Raw genomic sequence first — 22,632 nt, forward strand, 5'->3', positions numbered from 1 at the left:
ACATACATATATACGTACGTGATAAAATTCGATTATAACCTCCATACAAAAAATCAATTATTCTTCTAAAAATCTATAGAGTAAATTCTAAAACTCTTTTTATACCTAAAGACATGCAATTTTTGTTAAGGTTATGTTTCTCTTTTTTTTTGTTTACAAGGGGATATTAAGCATTATTTTTTATATAAATTTTGAAAATATATTTATATTTTTCTATTTTCTAATAAGGCGGATCACAGGATTTCCAGTTTGCAAACAGTTTGACCGTTTTTTTTGTTTTGTTTAATTAATTTTTTGTTGTTGAAAGGCAGAAAAAAATCTGCTACCTTAACAGACATACATTATAGTTAAATATATATATTCTTTATATATATTATTCGTATCTTCAATTTCTTTGTCTGTTCGGTATTTATAGTTCTTCGTTTTTGTAGTTGTTTGTATTACAAAAAATATATTATTATAATAATAGTTAAATTAATATTATTTTTGTTGTTTGTTGTTTTAAATTTACAAAATAGAATTATTATTTATATTTTTGTTTTATTTGCAGTCCTTGAGTTATTTGTTGTTTGTTTCAATTTTGTTGTTGTTGTTAATAAGTTCACTAAGATTTTCATTTCGCTTCGTAGTTGGGAATATTTATATATATGTATATATTTGTGTTGTTGCTGTTTGATTTATTTTTGTTGTTGCTGTTATTGTGGTTGATATTCCACGAAACATAAAATCCGAAGTCCCGATTTTTCCATCAAAGTTCCGTACCAAACAAAATACCACTTTACTTTGCCACCAGACTATGATTGAGTAAACTTTTGATCAGTCTGACTAGGGTCCGTTGAAATATATGCATCAGCCTACTGCTGCATGTTGAACAGCTTGAGGTGGACGAGGCAGATGATGACGACGACGAAGATGATGCTACTACTGCTGCTGCTGCTGAGGAATGCCCATGGCCATTAACAAGAAATGACCATTTAATAGTTTGCTTTTGTTGTTGTTGTTGTTTTTTGCTTAAAGTGCTGCCAATTTTTATTTTCTCTTCCAACATTTCTATCCTTGGTCTATCACATTGTGATGAGGATATTGTTGGACCAGCTGTTGCTGCTGTGGCTGCTCCCGCACGCTTTATCAACAATGCTTTCGAAGAAGAGTCCAATGGTTTGCTAACCAATTTGCCATTACCATTTATCATTGCCCTGACGAATTGTTGTCACCGCTGTGGCCGAAAGAGTACCTCCAACCAGCACGGGCATCGTGTTACATCGGGCCGTTTATAGGAGAAACCCCAACCTTTGCCAAAGCTAATACGCATACTGAATTTGTCGATGGGTCCGGTTTGAACGCCTGGAAATTGATCGGAATAGACGAGAGTGTGGGCCCTGAAATGAAGAGGGAACAAGAAGAAAAACAAGGGGATTACTAAGGGGTAAAATTAAAACAATTATAAAAAATGGGATCTTCAAATGATTGAAGATCTTTCATAGGAAGTATTTCGACCAAAATAGAAATCTGAATTATACTAGGAAGTACTATAGGTATTTTATTGTAATTTTGAATATACAGGTCCTTCGAAAGACCGAAGACATTCTACAAGGATTCATGTTCTTCATATCGACATGATATCAATCTTCTGTATAAAAAGCCTTTTATCTTAATTAAATAGATATCTACTATAAGTAGAATATAAACTAGACAGTCTTAGAGAGTTAATTTTTGTATTCTATTCTATCTGTGGTCTACTTTTTTCTAATATAAATAAATCATCATCATATAACTTGTTTACTTACTTGTATATATCGAAGGCTCGAAGACAATCACCGGGCTCCACTCGATAAACACGAGACAAACTATCCGTTAAGGTGGGTGAATAGACAAATATTGGCACGGTAGCACGATTATATAGCCAAACGCCATCAGTCTCCTGACTTAGAGTAACACCTAAACACACACACACACAAAATAAACACCAACACCAACAAAGAAGAAGAAAGAGAAAAAACACACACATTAATATAAAACAAATCGGCTTAACAATCTGAGCAGTTGGGAACCCACCTAAACCTATTTTTTGTCTCGTATTTTGTACATCTGTTGGCGATGGTGTTGTACGCTTCTCAATTAAATCCTTTAGACACATACCTTCTATATCACCCGTAGCACTGCTATAGGGTTTTTCGGAATAGATATTTATGGTTGGTGTTTCGGCGGGATAGCGATCACCGACACGTTGACCCAATTCCCAATAGGCCACCTCACACCAGTTCGGTGTACAGCGACTGGCTGCAAAGAAAGAGGAGAGAAAGAAAGATAGAATTTAGTCATTTGAAAATAAAAAATGTTATATTTAGTCGTCATATTTAAAAATACATTTCCAAAAATAACAACAATACAATATAATTAACATATAAATTATTAATCGAAATATGTTTTTTTAAATATCGTTTATTGGGTAATTATCTTTAGACTTTATGACAGCGAATTGTGATGTGTGTTTGATTTTTATCTTATCGACTTAGAGTAGAGTAGAACAAGTTGTTTGTTATTAATTATTAATAATCGGTTTGAATATATAAATTAAAAAAAAAAATATATAGATAAAATCGCAACATATGTTTGATTTGAGTTTGAAGTTTAATAATTGTTTCCATGTGAGTCTATAATGAATGGAAAATTGTTCAGCTTAAAAAAAAAAATAAATAAACATAAAAAACCTGCTCCAATTTTTAAGAGTTTGTTCCCAAAATTCACAATTACACTGTGCAACGTGATGTTAAAGGGTGGAAGATTTGCTTATGGGAGGGAAGGAAGTCCGTGGCGAGTATATTATGAACCTTAATGTAAAATTCATCATTGATCAAATTTTTGTGTTAAGGTGTGATAACTTTTTGGCTGGTAACTCCGAAATACATGAAGATAAAACTTTATATCTTTTTTAGGGATTCTACTGCTCTACAAGAGATATCTTAAATCTTAATTCTCTTGATACAGGTCATAGGAAATGTAGGGGTATCGGAAAAAGCCTTCCAATGATAGACCTTCTACGGATTTTCTAAAAAAAAGAATAAGGGTTCCTAGAGGAAGTACATGAAGATAAAACTTTATATCTTTGTTAACGGCTATTGCAGGATATGCAAGGTGAGATAAAAACAGCAACAAAATCATTTTTTTTTTAATTTTATTAAATGAAAGCAAACCTGTAAGGAAAGTAGTAAAGTCGGACGGGCCGACTATTGAAAAACCCTTCACCACTTTGGGTATATTCAACAGAGGGAATCCTAACAGAGTGTCATTTTTTAAGGGGCATTAACATAAAATTAAACATGTCATTCTGCAACGTATACTAAATTTTGGTCAGATATAGAGTTTTGTCAGATATATAGAGGACAAAATTATGAAAATTAAATTAAAGATACCGAAATCTAAACCGATTTCATCGAAACTTGCCACATGTTAGGTTACACTTATTTCAGTATGTTTTGTGCATTCGGGAACATTTTGAGTTCTTCATTTACTTATAAATCGAAATTTCGTGCAAATCGAAGGATATATAGGGACTTTGGTGCACCATTTACTTATAATCGGGTGAAAATATAGGTGGGAGCTATATCTAAATCTGAACCGATTTTCACGAAGTTTAACACACATATTTCCAAATTTAATTCACTATGCCATGTCAAATTTCGTGCAAATCGAAGGATAAATAGGGACTTTGGTGCACCATTTACCTAAAATCGGACGAAAATATATATGGGAGCTACATCTAAATCTGAACCGATTTTCACGAAGTTTAACACACATCTTCCTAGACTTAATTCAGTACGCTATGCCAAATTTCGTGCAAATCGAAGGATATACAGGGACGTTGTTGCACCATTTAAATTAAATCGGACGAAAATATATATGGGAGCTATATCTACATCTGAAACGTTTTTTCCGAAACTCACCCCACATCATTCTAAGCTTTATTCAGTAAGCTATGCCAAATTTTGAGCAAATCGAAGGATATTTAGGGACTTTGGTGCACCATTTACCTTAAATCGGATGAAAATATATATGGGAGCTGTATCTAAATCTGAAACGATTTTTCCGAAACTCACCACACATGGACAGACAGACAAACGGATAGACGGACGGACATGCATAAATCGACTTAGAAAGTGATTCTATGTATATTCTCAAAAGGAACCATGTGTCTATCTCGTTTCCTTTTGCCTGTTACAAACATATGCACAGAGACATAATACCCTGTACCACAGTGTGGTGAAGGGTATAAAAATGTCGGAAATAGCATCAAATTTTAGAATAAGTTTAGATTTGTTCGAATTGGTCACCTTTGGCACGAATTATGGCCAATGAAATCGTCACATGCCGCCCAAATGTTGCTCTGCGGCATTTTAGCCCATTCCCGGCGAAGCACTTGTTTGAGCACTTTGGTCTTTTTAGTGCCAACCAACAATAGTCCAATGGTTTGGTATCCAGAAATTTTGTGCGATGGAAATGAAGCGAGGAACCTCATTTTGTGAGCATTCTTGGGTGGCGCGTGCTGAGTCCTGTTGGAATGTCCAAGGTCTGCGGCCAAAATGTTTGCGTGCCCACGGCTTAAATACACCCTCCAGAATATTTTCGCGATAATATTCGGCATTTATTCTGATGTCACGTTCGATTGATACGAGCGGATAGCGAGCATCAGCTGTTATGGCGGCCCACACCATCACCATGGCCGGTGCTTGAGTTATGGTGGCCAACCGAAGGTGCACATGTTCAGCAGACCTCTTTGGCAAGTAAACACGATCATTTTGTTTGTTTACAAACTGCTGGACAATGAATGATGTCTCATAGGAGGAAAACAAATTCGGCAGTTCTCCACTGTCGGCCAAGCGAAGTAACTCTTTAGCTCTTTTTGTCTATTTTCTTTCCGAGCTCATTTCACAATATTTGCCGAATTGAATATTGCAATATGTTCAGCTCACGAGCTATTTTTCGGCCACTGCGACACGGCTTTCGATCAAGTCGCTTCTTTACTTTTCGAACCATTTCTGCTGATGTTGCCGTTTTCTTCCGTCCATTTCCTTGACGTCGGGCTACGCTACCAGTATCACGGTAACGAGCGATGGTACGAGACACAAAAAATATATTCATATTTATATGCTGGAGTGATCTAACGATAGCCACTTGTTGGTTTCCAGCCAAATGTATAGAAATCACATTATGACGCTTGAATTCCATCACGAATAACTTTTTTTTTGCGGAAAATTCTGAAAAAAATGCTTTTGTATGCTTGTAAACAGCTGTCGGACGAGTGGCTTAGAAATGACAGCAATCTGAAGTTAGTTACAGTTTTTTCATTTCACCCTGTATTTACTAGACCTTCATCGGGAATTAAACATTAAAATTCAAAATAGTATACTAAGGGTACCTAATATTTGTTTGCAAAAATGTCCCAATCGATTTGTTATTTTCTGCATTAGGCCACAAATACCTTTCACTTTGCCAAAATAGAGGATAGAATTCCTCGATAAACCAGATGCCCCTTTACAATCACAACAACAACCAACGATTAGCAGCCGATCCCAAAATTCAATCACTTGGAGACAGTTTGTTTTTCCCACATTCTATTTATCCTACCCTTCTTCTTCTACTTGTTTTCAAATAAATTAAAAAAAAAACAATAATAAATATTGTTTTCGTGTTGCACTTGTTACGGATACTTGTTGTTGTTGCTATTGTTGATTATTTACGTAATATCATTTGTTGTTGCTGTGTTGCGGTGTTGGTTGGTGGCGCCAAAATTATTACCATTTTAAATTGAAACGAGTGTATTTTTATGAAGCAATAAGTACGACCAAAATGATCGGCGGCATCGGTATTCTTGTTATTGTCGTGGTTGTTGTTGTGGTGCATTGCAAAAAGGCACGATGATCACATTTGAAATTTGCCAAAAAAAAAACAATAAAAACAAAAACAGAATGGTGGTGGTAATGAAGGTGGTGGCTTTTAATTTTATGGCCAATTTTGAATTGTGGTTCTATCAATGTGCAGGAGCGGTTGGTATGCCTTTCATTGGTAATGGAGGGGTGGGGTATTTCTTAAGGTGTATGAGACAATCAATGATAATTAGGCCTTAGCAAGACAGTGATGTTTCGGAAGAAGAAATACGAACTATTTTTCTTACTTAGTGAGAAGAGATGACTTGTCCTGGTGAACTTAGATGGTGAAACACTTTTTTTTTCGCCGCCCAAAATCCCACGTCCTTGTCCTATTTTAAGAAATTACATATTATGTGACAAACATTTTGGGCCTTTTAGGTGTACCTGAAGAACACTTGGCGGTCCCACACTGCCGTCAATGGATACCCCGAAAAAAAATGTTGTTATTGTTTATCACAGGAATCACAAATAAGCAACATGATCGCCAATGGCGACTATTGGGCGCCACATAACTATTGACGTCTTTGAAAGTGATCTATGAGAGATTTCAAAAGAAATCAAGCAACAATGTTGGGAAATTGTTTACAATTTTCATAAGGATTAAATTTGAATAAAAATCGAAAATAAATTCCGATTTTGGTACCTTAAAAAAATTAAATTCCAATTCTCCCCCTTTTCACCCCTTGATATTCAAACTCACCTGTCCCGAAACGAAACGTGAAGTGTGTCATGTAGCCATAGTGTGATCGTCGTTGTCAATATGATAGCTCAATTTGATAGAAGCGCAAAACAAGCAAAAGTGTGCTTTGAGGTATTCGAACCTGATGCACAACACCTCAATGCATGGATGGATGTTCGTTGCTTAGTAGCTTGTGTACACAAACATATAGACATACAAATAAACACACAACAACCAAAAGTCAGTCAATAAGTGATTTATGATGATAGCTAGTATGCGGTAAGAATGTCATGCCACATCGATGGAAGTGCAATGAACGGGTTGGGGGAAAGAGGTTGGGATGCTGCAATGTTTTTGGGGCTACCAAATATACAACGATTATTTCTCATTTGAAGGCCAGGTGTGGCCAAATAAATTTTCTTTAAATGTTGGATGAACCAGCAAAAAAAAAATGGGAAAATATTTTGAAATGCAATTTGAAGGGGACATTTTATTTGGGTCGAGCTAAAGGGGGAGAAAGGGAACATTTTTAAAAGTATTTTTGAAGAACCAATTGGAGTTTTTTAGAGGAGATGAAGGGAATCTTGTTAGCCTTTTGGTCGGAGGGAATATTTTTAGACGAGCTAGAAGTAGTTTTTTTCGACGAAGGGGATATTTTAAGTCGGGCTTTTGGAAACAATGTGGACTAGCTGAAGAGAGTTTCTTTGAGGCGGGTGGAAATGCGAATTGAATGTAGTCTTATTTCAGAAAAACTGAGGTAATTTTTATAGACGAGCTGAAGGAGCTAGAGTCTTTAAGGACGAAATTGATGGGAATTTTTACCTAGTATTTTTCACGAGAGCCGAAAGAAGCATTTTTGAAAAATTGAAAGAATTTTTAGACGACCTAGAAGTAGTATTTTTTTTTTGATATTTTTTGGGATATTTTAAGTTGGGCTGACGGAAGCAATGTGGACTAGCTGAAGGTAGTCTTTTAGGCGAGTGGAAATGCGAGCTGAAGGAAGTCTTATTTGGGACAAATTGAGTTAGTCTTTATATACGAGCTGAAGAAAGCCTATCCGGATGATCTGTATGGAGTCTTTAAGGACGAGATTGATGGGAATTTTTTACCTAGTTGTAGTAGTAATTTTGACGAGTCTTTATAGGAGAGTCGAAGAGAGCTTTTATGAAAAATTGAAGGAATTTATAGACGATTTTTTGACATATTGAAGTGAGTATTTTTGGATGACCCTGAATGGATATTTTTAGTTGCGCTGATGGAAGCAATGTGGACTAGATGAAGGTAATCTTTTTAGGCGAGTGGAAATGCGAGTTGAAGGCAGTCTTATTTGGGACAATCTGAAAAAGCCTCTTTAGCGAGCTGAAGGAAACTTTTCCAGATGGTCTGTATGGAGTCTTTAAGGAAGAGATTGTTTGGAAATTTTAGTGGAGTTGAAGGAAGTCTTATTTGGGCCAATCTGAGGGAGTCTTTATATACCAGCTGAAGGAAGCATTTCCGGATGAGATGTATGGAACTTTATATGGGCGAGATTGATGATAATTTTTTAGACTAGTTGTAGAGTGGAGGAGCCGAAGAGAGCATTTTTGAAGAATCGAAGGAATTTTTAGACGATTCGGACGAGTTTTTATAGATTGCATGAAGAGAACTTGACGGAATATTTTTGAACAAGATGAAGGGAATCTTTGTGAACGGGAATAATGGTGTATTTTTAGACGAGTTGATATATTCTTTGTAGAATAGTTGAATGAATAGTTTTTATATGGATAGAATGTAGTTTTTTTTTGGAATACCGAAGCGATAATTTTTAGACGAGTTGAAGGCAATCGGTCGAGAGAGAAGTTGAAGGCAGTCGTTTTATATGATTTGAGTTTTTAGAAGCTGGAGCTTTTTTCGATTAAAACGAGCATTTCGACGAGCATGAAGATAACATGACGGAATATTTTTGAACAAGCTGAAGGGGTCTTTGTGAACGGGATTAATGGTGTATTTTTAGACGAGTTGATATATTCTTTGTAGAATAGTTGAATGAATAGTTTTTATATGGATAGAATGTAGTTTTTTTTTAAATACCGAAGCGATAATTTTTAGACGAGTTGAAGGCAATCGGTCGAGAGAGAAGTTGAAGGCCGTCGTTTTATATGATTTGAGTTTTTAGACGAGCTAAAGGGAGCTTTTTTCGATTAAAACGAGCATTTCGACGAGCTTTTATGAACGCGATTAATGGTGTATTTTTAGACGAGTTGATATAGTCTTTGTAGACTAGCTGTAGGAGCACTTAAGACGAGTTACATTAATTATTTTTATATGGACATAAAGTATTTTTTTAGAAAAGACGAAGCGATACTTTTTAGACGAGTTAAAGGCAATCGTTTTATATGAGTTGAGTAATTAGACGAGCTGAAGGGAGTATTTTTCGATTAAAATGAGTATTTTTCGACGAGCTTTCATGAACGGGATTAATTGTGTATTTTTATGGGAGTCCTTCTGGAAGATTTGAGGAAGTCTTTCGACAAGCTGAAGGCAGTTTTTATGTGAGAAGTGAGTATTTTTAGACGTGATGAAGGAAGTATTTTAGACGAGTGGCTTTGTGGGCCATCTGAGATTAGCAGTGTACTTAGACAAGATAAAGGAAGTAGTTTCGAGGTTTTAGATCTGCTGTAAGACGATGTTTTTAGATGGGTGGGGTTTCGAAGTTAAATTATCCTTTCCAGAGGAATTTAATGTATCTTCCTTTAGACGAGATTGATGAATTATTTGTAGACCAGGTGAAGGAGTTATTTTTAACGAAAATAACTAAAATGGGTACTCACATAGGCACCCCTTTTAGATGAGGTGAAACAGAGAGCCTTGAAGAGCTAATGAAAATATTTATGGACAGTTTAAAGGTCGGTGGGTCTTTGTAAGAGATCTGAAGTAGTAAAACTTATAAAACGAGTTGAAAAAAAACACAATATTGAAGGAGAGGATAAACGGAGGGGCAGACGATTCCTTTGTGTAGAACAAGATATAGAGGTTCTTATGCGAATTAGAGACCTATGGTTAAAGGATTCTTTCCAGACGAACTTGAAATTGGGAAGTCCGTTTAGATAAGTTTAATGAATAATTTTTAGAAGAGCTGAAGGGATTCTTTTTGACCTATTGAAGGTATTATTTTTAGATGAGGTGAAGGAGAGAGTCTTGAAGAGCTAAAGAAACTCTTTATGGACAATTTTAGGGTTAGTGGGTCTTAATAACTAATCAGTAATAGTGAACATGTTTAGACGAGTTGAAAATCACAATATTGAAGGAGGGGATATTCTGAGAGGCAGAAGATTCTTTCATGTATAAAATAGATGTAGAGGTTATTATTTGAATTAGGGACATACGCAATGCAGAAGGTATTTTATGTACAAGAGACATAGACTTGGCGACCAATAGAGGTCTTCGATGTTTAGAAAATCCTTTATATGCTTAAAATCCTTTATATGCTTAGATTGTATATAAAATTCGTCTACATAGGCTCGATTTTTTTTTGCAAGATATCATTTCATTAATTATTTTTTTAATTAGACACCCACTTTTGCCTGCCACTGTCAAAATAAAATTAGAATTAAATATCGACAACGAGCAAGCAAAAAAAAAAAAAAAAAAACGTCGAATAAAATACGAAACCTGTACGACAAGTTGTTCTTAAAATAGCCTGAGTACGAGTTAACATTTTTTATGGTGGCTTGCTTGGCTAATATGAATGTTATTGTTGTTATTTTTTATTCATTTTTTTTGTTGGTTAGGAAATGGGTGTCCTATGTTATTCCCAGTAATCGTTGGCTTCTTCATTATAATTTGCGTTATTCTCACCTTCCCGCATTTGATTTCAATTTTGAATCCAATTCATATTCAATTTTTTTTATATTTCTTAAAGAAACGTGTATTAAAAATAAAAAAAAACAAATAATTAAACAATAAAAGAAACCAAATCAAAGGGGAGTGAATCAATCGATAGATGACCACAAATACAAAGCCAGCAACACCAACCAACCAACACCAGTATACATATATATTCACATATACAAAACAGTCAAACCACCGAACTAAGTAGTTTAAGATTTATTGCACACTTTGAAAAATGCCGATTGTATAGAATGTTAGTTTTCGAATGGGGAGGATGAGGAGATGAATTAGAAATGTGGTCATAAAATAACCCAGTGAACATAAATAAATATGGGCAATGAACAGAAACGAAAACTATAATAGCAATAAAAATAATAATAAAAAACCAAACAAAGGAATAAAATTACTATGTGAATTGGAAAAAAGGGTAGGAGAGATTTTAATTCAATTGAATTAATAAAAACAAGTAATCAAATCGCAAAGATGAGAAAACTATTTGAAATTTAATAATTCGGAAAAAATGCAAAAATAAGAAGGAGAACATTGCGATTATAAAATACCCTACATAATTCAGAGGGAATTCAATTCGTACCGCATAAGATGGAAGAAAATTCGAATGCCAGGCACTATCCTAGACTTTATTCTCGAATTTTGGAAATTTATGGAAATCTCCTCCCTCTTGACCTTAGGAGAAAATTTGTGTGCCAGGCACTACTCTAAACATTATATTCGAATTTTCGAAATTTTTGGAAATCTCCTAATTTTTATAGGGCAAATAATTGTCAACCAGAGTCAAAGAAAATTTGCAATTGTTTTTCCTTTTGGATTTTTTGCATTACTATTGCTTAAGTTGTTGTTATTATTTTTTCGTTGCGGTATGGTTAGCACATACACACATTTACACAGTGATATATATAATTTGTTTCATTTAGAAATTGCACATCGAAAAAAATGTGCTAAGCAACTGAAAACCATCATCTTAGTAAAGTGGTCAAACCGAAAAAATCTAATGAACATCAAACGGGAAGAAAACGCCAAGCAGTTGCGAGGCAACGTCAGTGGCAGCAGCAGCAATTATTAATACGACAAAAACGGACAATGAAAACGTTGAGGAGATTCACAGCGAGAGATAAAAAAATGTCTAAATTTAAAAATGATGTAGCATTGCCGGCGGCAGTGGCCACCGTTCAAAATGTACATCATATCATACGGTTGCACAGGAAAAAAAAAACAACAACAAACAAACCGACGTACATACACTTGAAGTCCATTGAAGTCAATGGATATTGGGATGGAACGAAAGAACATTAAATTTTTTGAAACAAATAGACCTGAGAAAAAAAAAACTTTTCTTTCCACAGTGAACTGAGAAAAAGTTTCCTCAGTACTCTGAGGAGTTTCCTTTTATAGAACAAATCTCTCCAGTACTCTGAGGTGCTTCTTTTTTATGAAAAATTATAGTTTCTATAAAAAATCTCCTCTGTGCGCTGGGGAGTTTTTCTATAGAAGAAAATCTAATCAGTCTGCTGAGGGGTTTTTTCTATAGAAAAAAATCTCCTCAGTCTGCCGAGGAGTTTCTTTCTATAGAAAAAAATCTCGTCAGTGCGCTGAAGAGTTTCTTTCTATAGAAAAAAATCTCGTCAGTGCGCTGAAGAGTTTCTTTCTATAGAAGAAAATCTCCTCATTCCAAAAAAATTGTATAGAAAAAAATCTGTCCTCAGTGAACTGCGAAAAAAATTCCACTAAAAAAAAATATTTTCAATTAACCACGGAAATACTTTTCTATAGAAAAACTGTAATCAGTGAACTTAGGAGATTTTTTAAGGGAAAATTTAGCTTAGAACACGGATGTGCTTGCGTCTATAGAGATCCTCCCAGACCTTCAGGACGTCTTCAGCTATTCTATAAAGACTTCTTTGCCTTCGGGTCGACTTTAAAGGTCCCGTTTGCTTTCAGATCATCTATAAACACTCCTCACCCATCAGTTGGTCTACACTCCCTGTCTTTCAGTTCGTTATAAAATATTTACAGTTCTGTAAATATTCTTACTATAAAAAATCTCTTCAGTGTGCTGAGAAAAAAATGTGTCCTCTGTGAACAGTAGAAAAAAATTCTATCCCAAGAAAACTAAGCAAACAAACAATCAAGTGAAATAGTGTATGATCTAATATGTAACTAAAGTATTTATAACAAATGATGTTACAAACTTATCTTTTTTGAAATCCATTACCTTAAACATGCGCCGGTGGCGGGATTGTGTGTAAACATTGGGGTGTAATGGAAAATCAATGTACAGAAAAAAGTAAGAAAAAATATTCGAGAAGAAAAAAATATTTTTTTAATGGTTGAGGTGAAGGGAGGGTGGTGGTATAGTGAATATTGTGCCTGACTGCAACCAATGAATCCCGGCTTCAAAATCACAAAATTCAAGGAGACGTAGTTTCTAGACAACACTAGATGGCAGCGTCATCCTATAAGGCAGACTATAGCAGAACAATCATTTACTTAGCTGGAATAAAAAAAAGTGAGGATGCTTTCTGGAATCCCAATACTCCTAGTATCAGTATCAGGAGTTTAAACAGCGAAGAGAGTTTTTACAGAAGATCTGAAAGGGTTCTACTAGACAAGGGATTATTTATAGGCGATCTGATGGGGAAGTCTTTGAAGGCCAGCTGAAGGGAATATGTAGGGACGAACTGAAGGAAGTCTTTATAGACGAGCTGAGGGGAGTCTTTATAGACGAGCTGAGGGGAGTCTTTATAGACGAGCTGAGGGGAGTCTTTATAGACGAGCTGAGGGGAGTCTTTATAGACGAGCTGAGGGGAGTCTTTATAGACGAGCTGAAGGGATTCTTTATAGACGAGCTTAAGAGAGTCTAGAAGAAATATATACATAATATATATGTATATATATATATATATATATAATTGGAGGGTCTTTATATGCGAGCTGCAGGGAGTATTTTTAAATGAGCTGGTGGGAGTATTAAAAATTGGAAAATTTATAGTCGATCTGAAATGGATCAATATTCAATAATTGTTGCGAGCCTGAAGTATATCAAGCTATAGAGAATATTTTAGACTTTATAAACCTCCTGATGACCAGAGAGTCCTTATAGACGAGCTGAATATCAGAGAGTCCTTGCGACAAATTTAAGAAAAACTAGTCTTTATAAATAATACGGAGGCAATATAGACAGATGAGAGGAATCTATATGGTTTAAGTGAAGATATTCACTGACGAGCTGAAAGTCAGGCAGTCTGTATGGATCAATTGATGGTTAAGGAGTATTTATAGACCTGAAAGCAAATGGAGTTTTTATAATCGACCAGAAGACAAGAGAGTCTCTATAGAAGAGCTGAAAGACAGGAAGTCATTATAGACGTCCTGAAAGTCTGGGAGGTTCCCTATAGACGAGCAAACACCTCCGAGTTCTAGGGAACCTCCCAGACTTTCAGGACGTCTATAATGACTTCCTGTCTTTCAGCTCTTCTATAGAGACTCTCTTGTCTTCTGGTCGATTATAAAGACTCCATTTGCTTTCAGGTCTATAAATACTCCTTAACCATCAATTGATCCATACAGACTGCCTGACTTTCAGCTCGTCTGTGAATATCTTCACTTAAACCATATAGATTCCTCTCATCTGTCTATATTGCCTCCGTCTTATTTATAAAGACTTGTTTTTCTTAAATTTGTCGCAAGGACTCTCTGATATTCAGCTCGTCTATAAGGACTCTCTGGTCATCAGGAGGTTTATAAAGTCTAAAATATTCTCTATAGCTTGATATACTTCAGGCTCGCAACAATTATTGAATATTGATCCATTTCAGATCGACTATAAATTTTCCACTTTTTAATACTCCCACCAGCTCATTTAAAAATACTCCCTGCAGCTCGCATATAAAGACCCTCCAATTATATATATACATATATATATATATATTATATATATATATATTTATTCTAGACTCTCTTAAGCTCGTCTATAAAGAATCCCTTCAGCTCGTCTATAAAGACTCCCCTCAGCTCGTCTATAAAGACTCCCCTCAGCTCGTCTATAAAGACTCCCCTCAGCTCGTCTATAAAGACTCCCTTCAGTTCGTCCCTACATATTCCCTTCAGCTGGCCTTCAAAGACTTCCCCTTCAGATCGCCTATAAATAATCCCTTGTCTAGTAGAACCCTTTCAGATCTTTTGTAAAAACTCTCTTCGCTGTTTAAACTCCTGATACTGATACTTGGAGTATTGGGCTTCCACAAAGCATCCTCACTTTTTTATTCCAGCTAAGTAAATGATTGTTCTGCTATAGCCTGCCTTATAGGATGACGCTGCCATCTAGTGTTGTCTAGAAACAACGTCTCCTTGAATTTTGTGAGTTTGAAGCCGGGATTCATTGGTTGCAGTCAGGCACAATATTCACTATACCACCACCCTCCCTTCACCTCAACCATTAAAAAAATATTTTTTTCTTCTCGAATATTTTTTTCTTACTTTTTTCTGTACATTGATTTTCCATTACACCCCAATGTTTACACACAATCCCGCCACCGGCGCATGTTTTAAGGTGACAAAGGTAATGGATTTCAAAAAAGATAAGTTTGTAACATCATTTGTTATAAATACTTTAGTTACATATTAGATCATACACTATTTCACTTGATTGTTTGTTTGCTTAGTTTTCTTGAGATTGTTTTGGCTTGAAATCTGACGATGTTGTTGTTTGTTTTTGCGTTTTTCTTCTTGTTTGTTAAAAAAGAAAGCAGCGGACCACATCATTCGGAACTAATTAATTTGTTGCAGCATTTCCGTGTTTATTGGTCCTGGTTGAGGTAATTCAATGAATGATACAATACGGAATTATTTTTAACGGCATGAAGTAATCCTAGATGGTGTGGTCCGACGATATGGTTTGTATGAAAAAGATTTTGGGTTTACAATCAACGAAAATATCAATGAAATCAAATTATTAGGAACTGAAAAGTCTCACACCATATAGAATTTGTTCTATATTTACAAAAAATTGATTTTCTATTTCCCTTGAAAATCGGCTGCTCTTCAAAAGGGACTTCTTGGAATTGTTTTAGAAACAACTGTTGATTTTCGTTGGAAACCGTACATAAATAAGTTCACTTGTTCAAATGCAACATTTCAATCATGTCTTTTTTCTCGGTAATTATGAATCGAAATCATTTGAATATTTTTCGATTCCAGTTTTTATTGTTGTTGTTGTTATTTTTCATTCGCAATTGAAAATCAAAAAACAATAAATTAACAAGTTATGTTGGGTGGGTGGAGGTGGGAATGGAAAGGTTGTTGTCGATCGATTCAGGGAACCTAGGATTTGTTGTTATGCGCTACTTGACTTGGGGCGTACAATGAGTGCCGGTATCATTAAAAAAATATCTTGGCTATAACACATTTGCACACAACCCATAGAAAAAATACAACAATTTACACAAACACATTTTGGTGGAGAGCAAATTATACACTCGAAAAGTTAAATGTTTTTTAGACAACGAGCTGAAAAAATAGTTATAGACGAGCTGAAGGGATTCTCTATAGAGGAGATGAAGGGAGGGAGACTCTATAGAGGACTAAAATGGGGTCCATATATACAAGCTGAAGGGAGTTTTGTAGGCTGGCTGAACCAAGTAGTTATGGACGAACGGATGTGAGTTCTTATAGACCTGCTGAAGGGCGTCTTTATAGACCAGCTGAAAAGTGAATAAAGATTGAGGAGATTTTTTCTATATAAAGAAATTTCTCAGTGGACTGAGGAGATTTTTTTCTATAGAAAGAAACCCATCAGGGGACTGAGGAGATTTTTTTCTATAGAAAGAAACTCCTCAGTGGGCTGAGGAGATTTTTTTTACGGAAAGAAACTCCTCAGTGGGCTGAGGAGATTTTTTTCTATAGAAAGAAACTCCTCAGTTGGCTGAGTAGTTTTTTTTCTATAGAAAGAAACTCCTAAGAGAGTACTGAGGAGATTTTTTCTATAGAATGAAACTCCTCAGGGAATACTGAGGAGATTTTTTCTATATAAAGAAACTCTCCTGAGAGCACCGAGAAGATTTTTTCTATAGAAAGAAACTTCTAAGAAAGTACTGAGGAGATTTTTTCTATAGAAAGAAACTCCTCAGTGGACTGAGGAGTTTTTTTTCTATAGAAAGAAACTCCCCAGTGGACTGAGGAGATTTTTTTCTATAGAAAGAAACTCCTCAGTGGACTGAGGAGATTTTTTTTCTATAGAAAGAAACTCCTCAGGGGACTGAGGAGATTTTTTTTCTATAGAAAGAAACTCCTCTGGGGACTGAGGAGATTTTTTTCTATAGAAAGAAACTCCTCAGAGAGTACTGAGGAGATTTTTTTCTATAGAAAGAAACTCCTCAGAGAGTACTGAGGAGATTTTTTTTCTATAGAAAGAAACTCCTCAGAGAGTACTGAGGAGATTTTTTTCCTATAGAAAGAAACTCCTCAGAAAATTCTGTGGAGATTTTTTTCCATAGAAAGAAATTCCTGAGAGAGTACTGAGGAGATTTTTTTCTATAGAAAGAAAAGAAACACCTCAGTGGACTCAGGAAATTTTTTCTACAGAAATAAACTCCTCAGTGTACTGAGGAGATTTTTTCTATAGAAAGAAACTCTTCTGGGGATTGAGGAGATTTTTTTCTATAGAAATAAAAAACTCCTAATGAGGAGATTTTTTCCAAAAAAGTCTCGATGCTTCTGTTAGTCCATAATTTTTTGGGATTTTTTTCTTTGAGTGTATCAATTGTTCATCAAGCTCATATGTTGATCAAATACAAATATGTGTTTGTATGTATGTGTGTTTGTACAACAATTTTTTTGGGCGTGTGTACACAATGTTATATTAGGAATTTGGTTTATATCTTTGCGCCCGTCCGTTCGTTCGACCATTTCTGGTTATTTTTTTTCCTATTTCTTCGCACATTTTTCCTAATCCATTTCCAAATAAACAAAAAAAAAACTTTGTTTCAGTTCTCAAGAAATTCACCGAGAATGGTGGTGGTGGCAGGAAGAGAATATCAGAATACAGAATGGTGCAGAAAGTTGGAAAAAAAATATAAAAAAATACGACTAAACGTATTAACACGACCTAATTAAGGCTAGGCTAGCGACACTGTGGCAAATAGTGGCAATAACAACAGCAACAACAACAAAATTTCGCACACATTCATTCACTCATTCATTGAAACAACAGCAACAACAACACCAGCACCACCAGCAATAACAACAAAGTGTCGTTTAATGATATTAGGCGCCGTATTATTTAGCGCCGGAACTTGTGTCGCCATGACTAGGTTAGGCGGCAGTCGGCAAATGCCGTCCGTCAGCCGGCAAATGCCAATCGGGCCATCATTATTTGCTGTTTTTTTTTGTTTTGCTTTTTTATTATTTTGTTGGCGCTGCTATTGGCATTGTTGTTGTTGTTGCTGTATTTTATATAGATTTTATTTTGCTGGTGTTTTTTTTTTTTGCAACGCTATATTACACATTCACAATAGGAATAAAAGTCATTATCGTCATTTTTGGTGTCCATTGCTGTGATTAACGCCGTCAATGGCCGATATTAACATTAAATTCGACGACTATTATTGAGGGTCTAATGGGGAAAAATAAAATGTGGAAAATCGTACCAATATTAGGGAGTATTAATTATGGCTATATAGAGCTAAAATTCTATCAGTCTAATTTCGACAGCTTTGCTCAAAACCTTGAAAGCGAGAATTATTCCAGAGCTACAATTTCGATTTGTTGAAATGATGAATATATAAGTATGTCACAAACTTAGTTTGGAGGACCCACTGGGGTCCTATTATACTCTGTGACAATTTTCTTCATAAAATTATCGACTTAGCTCTTTTTGTTTTTGGTACTGCTTAAATGGAAGAAACAACCGTAGTTATAGCGCCACTAGTAGCTGCCATATAGCCTCCACCACCACATCGCCGTCAGTTTAACTTTTTGCTAAAAATAAACCAATGCTGTAATAAAGAAAATATTTTGTAGGCAGCATATGTTTGGATACATTTGTTGTTGTTGTATTTCTGAGTTTATTTTGCATATATTTTTGTAGAGACGGTTTTTTAGAAGTTTTTTTTTATTAAGAAGAAGAAGAAGTTTAGTCACCTATATACAAACGAAGAGAAAAGGAAACAAAATATTTCTAAGGCAGCAGAAAGGGGTAACATGTCTGTAGGGAATCTCTATTAAGGGGGGAGGAGAAGGCAGTATTGCAGGCGATCTGATGTGAATTTTTGTGGAGCCGAAGGAAATCTTTGTTGACAGGCTGAAAGGAATTTTTAACTTTTTATAGAAGTACAAATAATTATTTTTAGACTAGATCAAAAGGAGTCTTTCTAGACGAGCTGAAAGGTGTAATTTTAGACGAGCTGAAAGGATTATTTATAGGAGACCTTGAAGGATTATTTTTAGACGAGCTGAAAGGAATATTTTTAGGCGATCCGAAAGAAGTCTTTATAGATGTGAAAGGTTTATTTTTAGACTAGCTGAAAGGTATCTTTTTAGACGAGCTGAAAGGATTATTTACAGAAGACCTTGAAGGATTATTTTTAGACGAGCTGAAAGGAATATTTTTAGGCGATCCGAAAGAATTCTTTATAGATGTGCTCTAAAGAGTTTTTACATACGAGTTGAAAGGATTCTTTATAGACGAGCTTAATTGATTGTTTTGACGTAATGTGTGGAGTGTTTATCGAAAAAGCTTAAGGGATTTTTTATACGTGGTGTGGAGAGGCTTTTCAGAGCACTGAAGTGACTATTTTTATACGAGCTGAATGAAGGTTTTCTGGCCAAATATAAGGTAGGCTTTTGAGACAATAGCAAAAAAGTAATTTTTAGACGAGTTGAAAGGATTCTTTATAGACGAGCTTAATTGATTGTTTTGACGTAATGTGTGGAGTGTTTATCGAAAAAACTTAATTGATTTTTTAGACGTGGTGAGGAGAGGCTTTCAGAGCACTGAATTGTTATATACGAGCTGAATGAAGGTTTTCTGGCCAAATATAAGGGAGATTTTTAGACAATAGCAAAAAAGTAATTTTAGACGAGTTCGAAGGCATAATTTAAGACGAGCTGAAACCAGTATTTTTATACGAGCTGACTTTCTAGATGAGTTTTTTTTAGACGAGTTTAAAGGATTTTATGACTAAGTGTAAGGAATAACTTTTATACGTGCTGTGTGGAGTTTTTGTGAATGAAGTTTTTCTGTACGACTGTAAGGGAGATTTTAAGACAAGCTCAAAAAGTACTTTTAAATGGGTTCGAAGCACTAATTTTAGACATGCTGAAAGCAGTATTTTCTTTTTTTGTCGAAGTGAACTGTATTTTGATATGAGGTGAATGGAGTCTTTCTGGGCGATCGAAAGGCGAACTGAAAGGAGAAATTTTAGACGAACTGATAGTAGCCTTTTTAGACGACCTAAAGGAAGAATTATTATTCGAGCTGAATAAAAAGGATGACCGTAAGTATTTTTAGACGAGTTAAAAAAATATTAGACGGGTTGATAGGAGCCTTTTTAGATGACCTTAAGGAAGAATTATTATTCGAGCTGAAAAAAAACTGGTTGACCGTAAGTAAGGCCTTTTAGACGAGGTCAGGAAGTACTTTTAGACGAGCTGATAGGAGCCTTTTTAGACGACCTAAAGGAAGAAAATGAACTGAATATTTATAGACGAGCTGAAGGGAGTGGAAGGGAGTCTCTATAGACGAGTGGAAGGGAGTCTCTATAGACGAGTGGAAGGGAGTCTCTATAGACGAGTGGAAGGGAGTCTCTATAATCTCTAGAGACGATTGGAAGGGTGTTTCTATAGACGAATGGAAGGGGTATATATATGCGAGCTGAAGCGAGTCTCTATGTTCGAGTGGAAGGTAGTCTTCATAACCGAGTGAACGAGCTGAAGTGAGTTCTATAAAAGGGCTGCTATGAGTTATATAGAAGAACTAAAGTGAGGTTTTATAGACGAGCTGAAGCAGCCTCTATAAACGCGTAAATCTGAGTCTCTATAGAGAAGCAATGTCAATAGACTAGCCGAAGGGAGCAGAGTCTGAGTTTTTGTAGACGATCTTAATGCAGTATCTATAGGCGAGCTAAAGGGAGTATCAATATGGGCGAGCTGGTTGTATGGAGACTTTTTAAAGGGGCCGAGGAGAGTTTTTATAGACGAACTGAAAAGATCCTTTATGGACTGAAGAAAAGTGCTGATGTGGTCATTATAGATGAACTGAAGGTAATCTTTATTAAATGATGTGGAGGCGAGTCTCCATAGACGAGTGGAAGGGATTCTCTATAGTCTCTTGAGACGATTGGATGGGTGTTTCTATAGACGAATGGAATGGGTCTCTATATGCGATCTCAAGCGAGTCTCGATGGCCGAGTGGAAGGTAGTCTTTATAACCGAGTGATCGAGCTGAAGTGAGTACTTCTTCTCCACCAGAACTTGTGCTCATCGTTAAGGACTAGTACACCTTCAGCTCGACCATAAGGTGTCTGAGCTGTCCATAATTTCGTTAATAGACTCCTTGGAATCCCTATAAAGAATCCCTGCCTATAATCCCCTATAAAGTTGTTCTGTCTTCAAAGTCGTTGCCCTTCTGGTCATCCATAAAGACATTCCGATCTTCATTTCATTCATAAGCATTCCCTGTGCTTTGAATCGTTTATAAAGAATCGTTTTCACTTGATCTTGTCTACAGAAACATCTTGACCTTCACCCCGCATAAAAAATTATATTCCATACATTCTTCTTGGACTTCATCTGCAATGACTTCAGTTCAGTTTCCAGTTGACCTCGAAAACGTCTTAAAACACGCGCCACCTAGGGATATGTAGTTGAGCGCAGAAGTCTACTTTAAGGCTTTTTGATTTTTGCCTATTACTAAAAAGTCGACTGTTCGATCTTTCAATTTTGTCAAACCTGTTCAAAATCGATTTTCGATTTTTACCGATTAATGTGAGGTAGACTCTAATTTTTATTATTTTTTTAACAAATTGTTGGCAACTGAATACGCAATTTTTTGGACTTTGTGATAATAAACCAAGAATTTATGAAGGAAATCGAAAGTCGATCTTGAAAAGTCAAAGATCAAAGGTCGAATTCGACTTTTAGACTTTTCAATAAAAAAAAGTCGATTTACTTATCCCTATATAAACACTGCCTGACCTCCAACAATTTTTTTTATGAATCTTCTCCACCATCATAATTTCTTCTCTTTCATTCGAATTTCTCCTCCATTCGAATTTTTTTCATTAAGACCGATCTGGAGCAGGCCTTCTTTATAGACAAACTCTGAAGGGGGTGACTTTATAGGCGAGCTCTCAAGAGTCCTTATAACCGAGCTCTGATGAAGCTTGATTTAGAGACGAGCTGAGGAAGGGAGTCTTTGCGAAGGAGCTCTTGTTGAAGGGTTTATATTAGAGTTCTGGGGGGATTTCTTATAGACAGATTCTGGAGGAATCTTGTACTTTAGTCCATAAATAATAATTGATCTTCAGCCCCTCGATTAAAGCTCCTATTCTTTAATAAATTCACACTCCCTATCCCTCTCTACCTCTTTCCCCACATGCTATGCCTATTGCGATTGATTATCAGTGACATAATAAATTAAGTGTCTTCGTTCATATCTCACCACATATATAAATAAAACAACAACAGTAATTATTATTATTATTTTTCATAAGTAGTCTATGTCCAATTTTAATTTGTTTTTAATTGAAATGATGATGATGACGTTTTTGTGTGTAGAATCTAAAACAAAAAAATAGCAACAAAATAAAAAAAAATTGCTTAGCGATAAGCTAGGGTGCGCCAAATCGACGACAACGATCGTCGAGCAACGACCACGTTTTTCTGGTCGTTGCTCGTTAGAAACAACAACGATTATTTTCGATATATGTAATCATGACATGATGTATTTAGGTAAAGTGGATTTATTATTGTTGTTCTTGTTGCTATTGTTATTTAGGTGAAAATGTTTTATTTTATTAATAGGCCTTGTTATCGATTGGGTTGGTGGGGTGTTTTTTTTTTTATCTATAACAAATTGCAAAAAGAAAAAGTAACAGGGAACAATTTTGAAAGCCAGTTGCGACCAGTTATTGGGAGATGAAA

General features: G+C 35.5%; 1 protein-coding gene across 1 annotated transcript in view; it reads right to left on the reverse strand.

The window, feature by feature from the left end:
• Positions 1-1,170: 1,170 nt before the first annotated feature.
• The window catches only part of LOC133325618 (uncharacterized), a 66,808-nt gene continuing 45,346 nt past the window's right edge, over positions 1,171-22,632 (reverse strand). The window contains exons 4-6 of the mRNA XM_061534343.1: positions 2,056-2,280; positions 1,788-1,938; positions 1,171-1,379 (exon numbers count right to left, since the gene is read on the reverse strand). Coding sequence (XP_061390327.1) covers positions 1,211-1,379; positions 1,788-1,938; positions 2,056-2,280 — 545 coding nt within the window. The 3' untranslated portion in view covers positions 1,171-1,210. The remainder of the gene's footprint in view (positions 1,380-1,787; positions 1,939-2,055; positions 2,281-22,632) is intronic.

The sequence above is a fragment of the Musca vetustissima genome, unplaced genomic scaffold (assembly GCF_032173495.1).
Source record: "Musca vetustissima isolate MV318-11 ecotype Yass unplaced genomic scaffold, APGP_CSIRO_Mvet_v1 utg36989, whole genome shotgun sequence".
In the NCBI taxonomy this organism is placed as follows: domain Eukaryota; kingdom Metazoa; phylum Arthropoda; class Insecta; order Diptera; family Muscidae; genus Musca; species Musca vetustissima.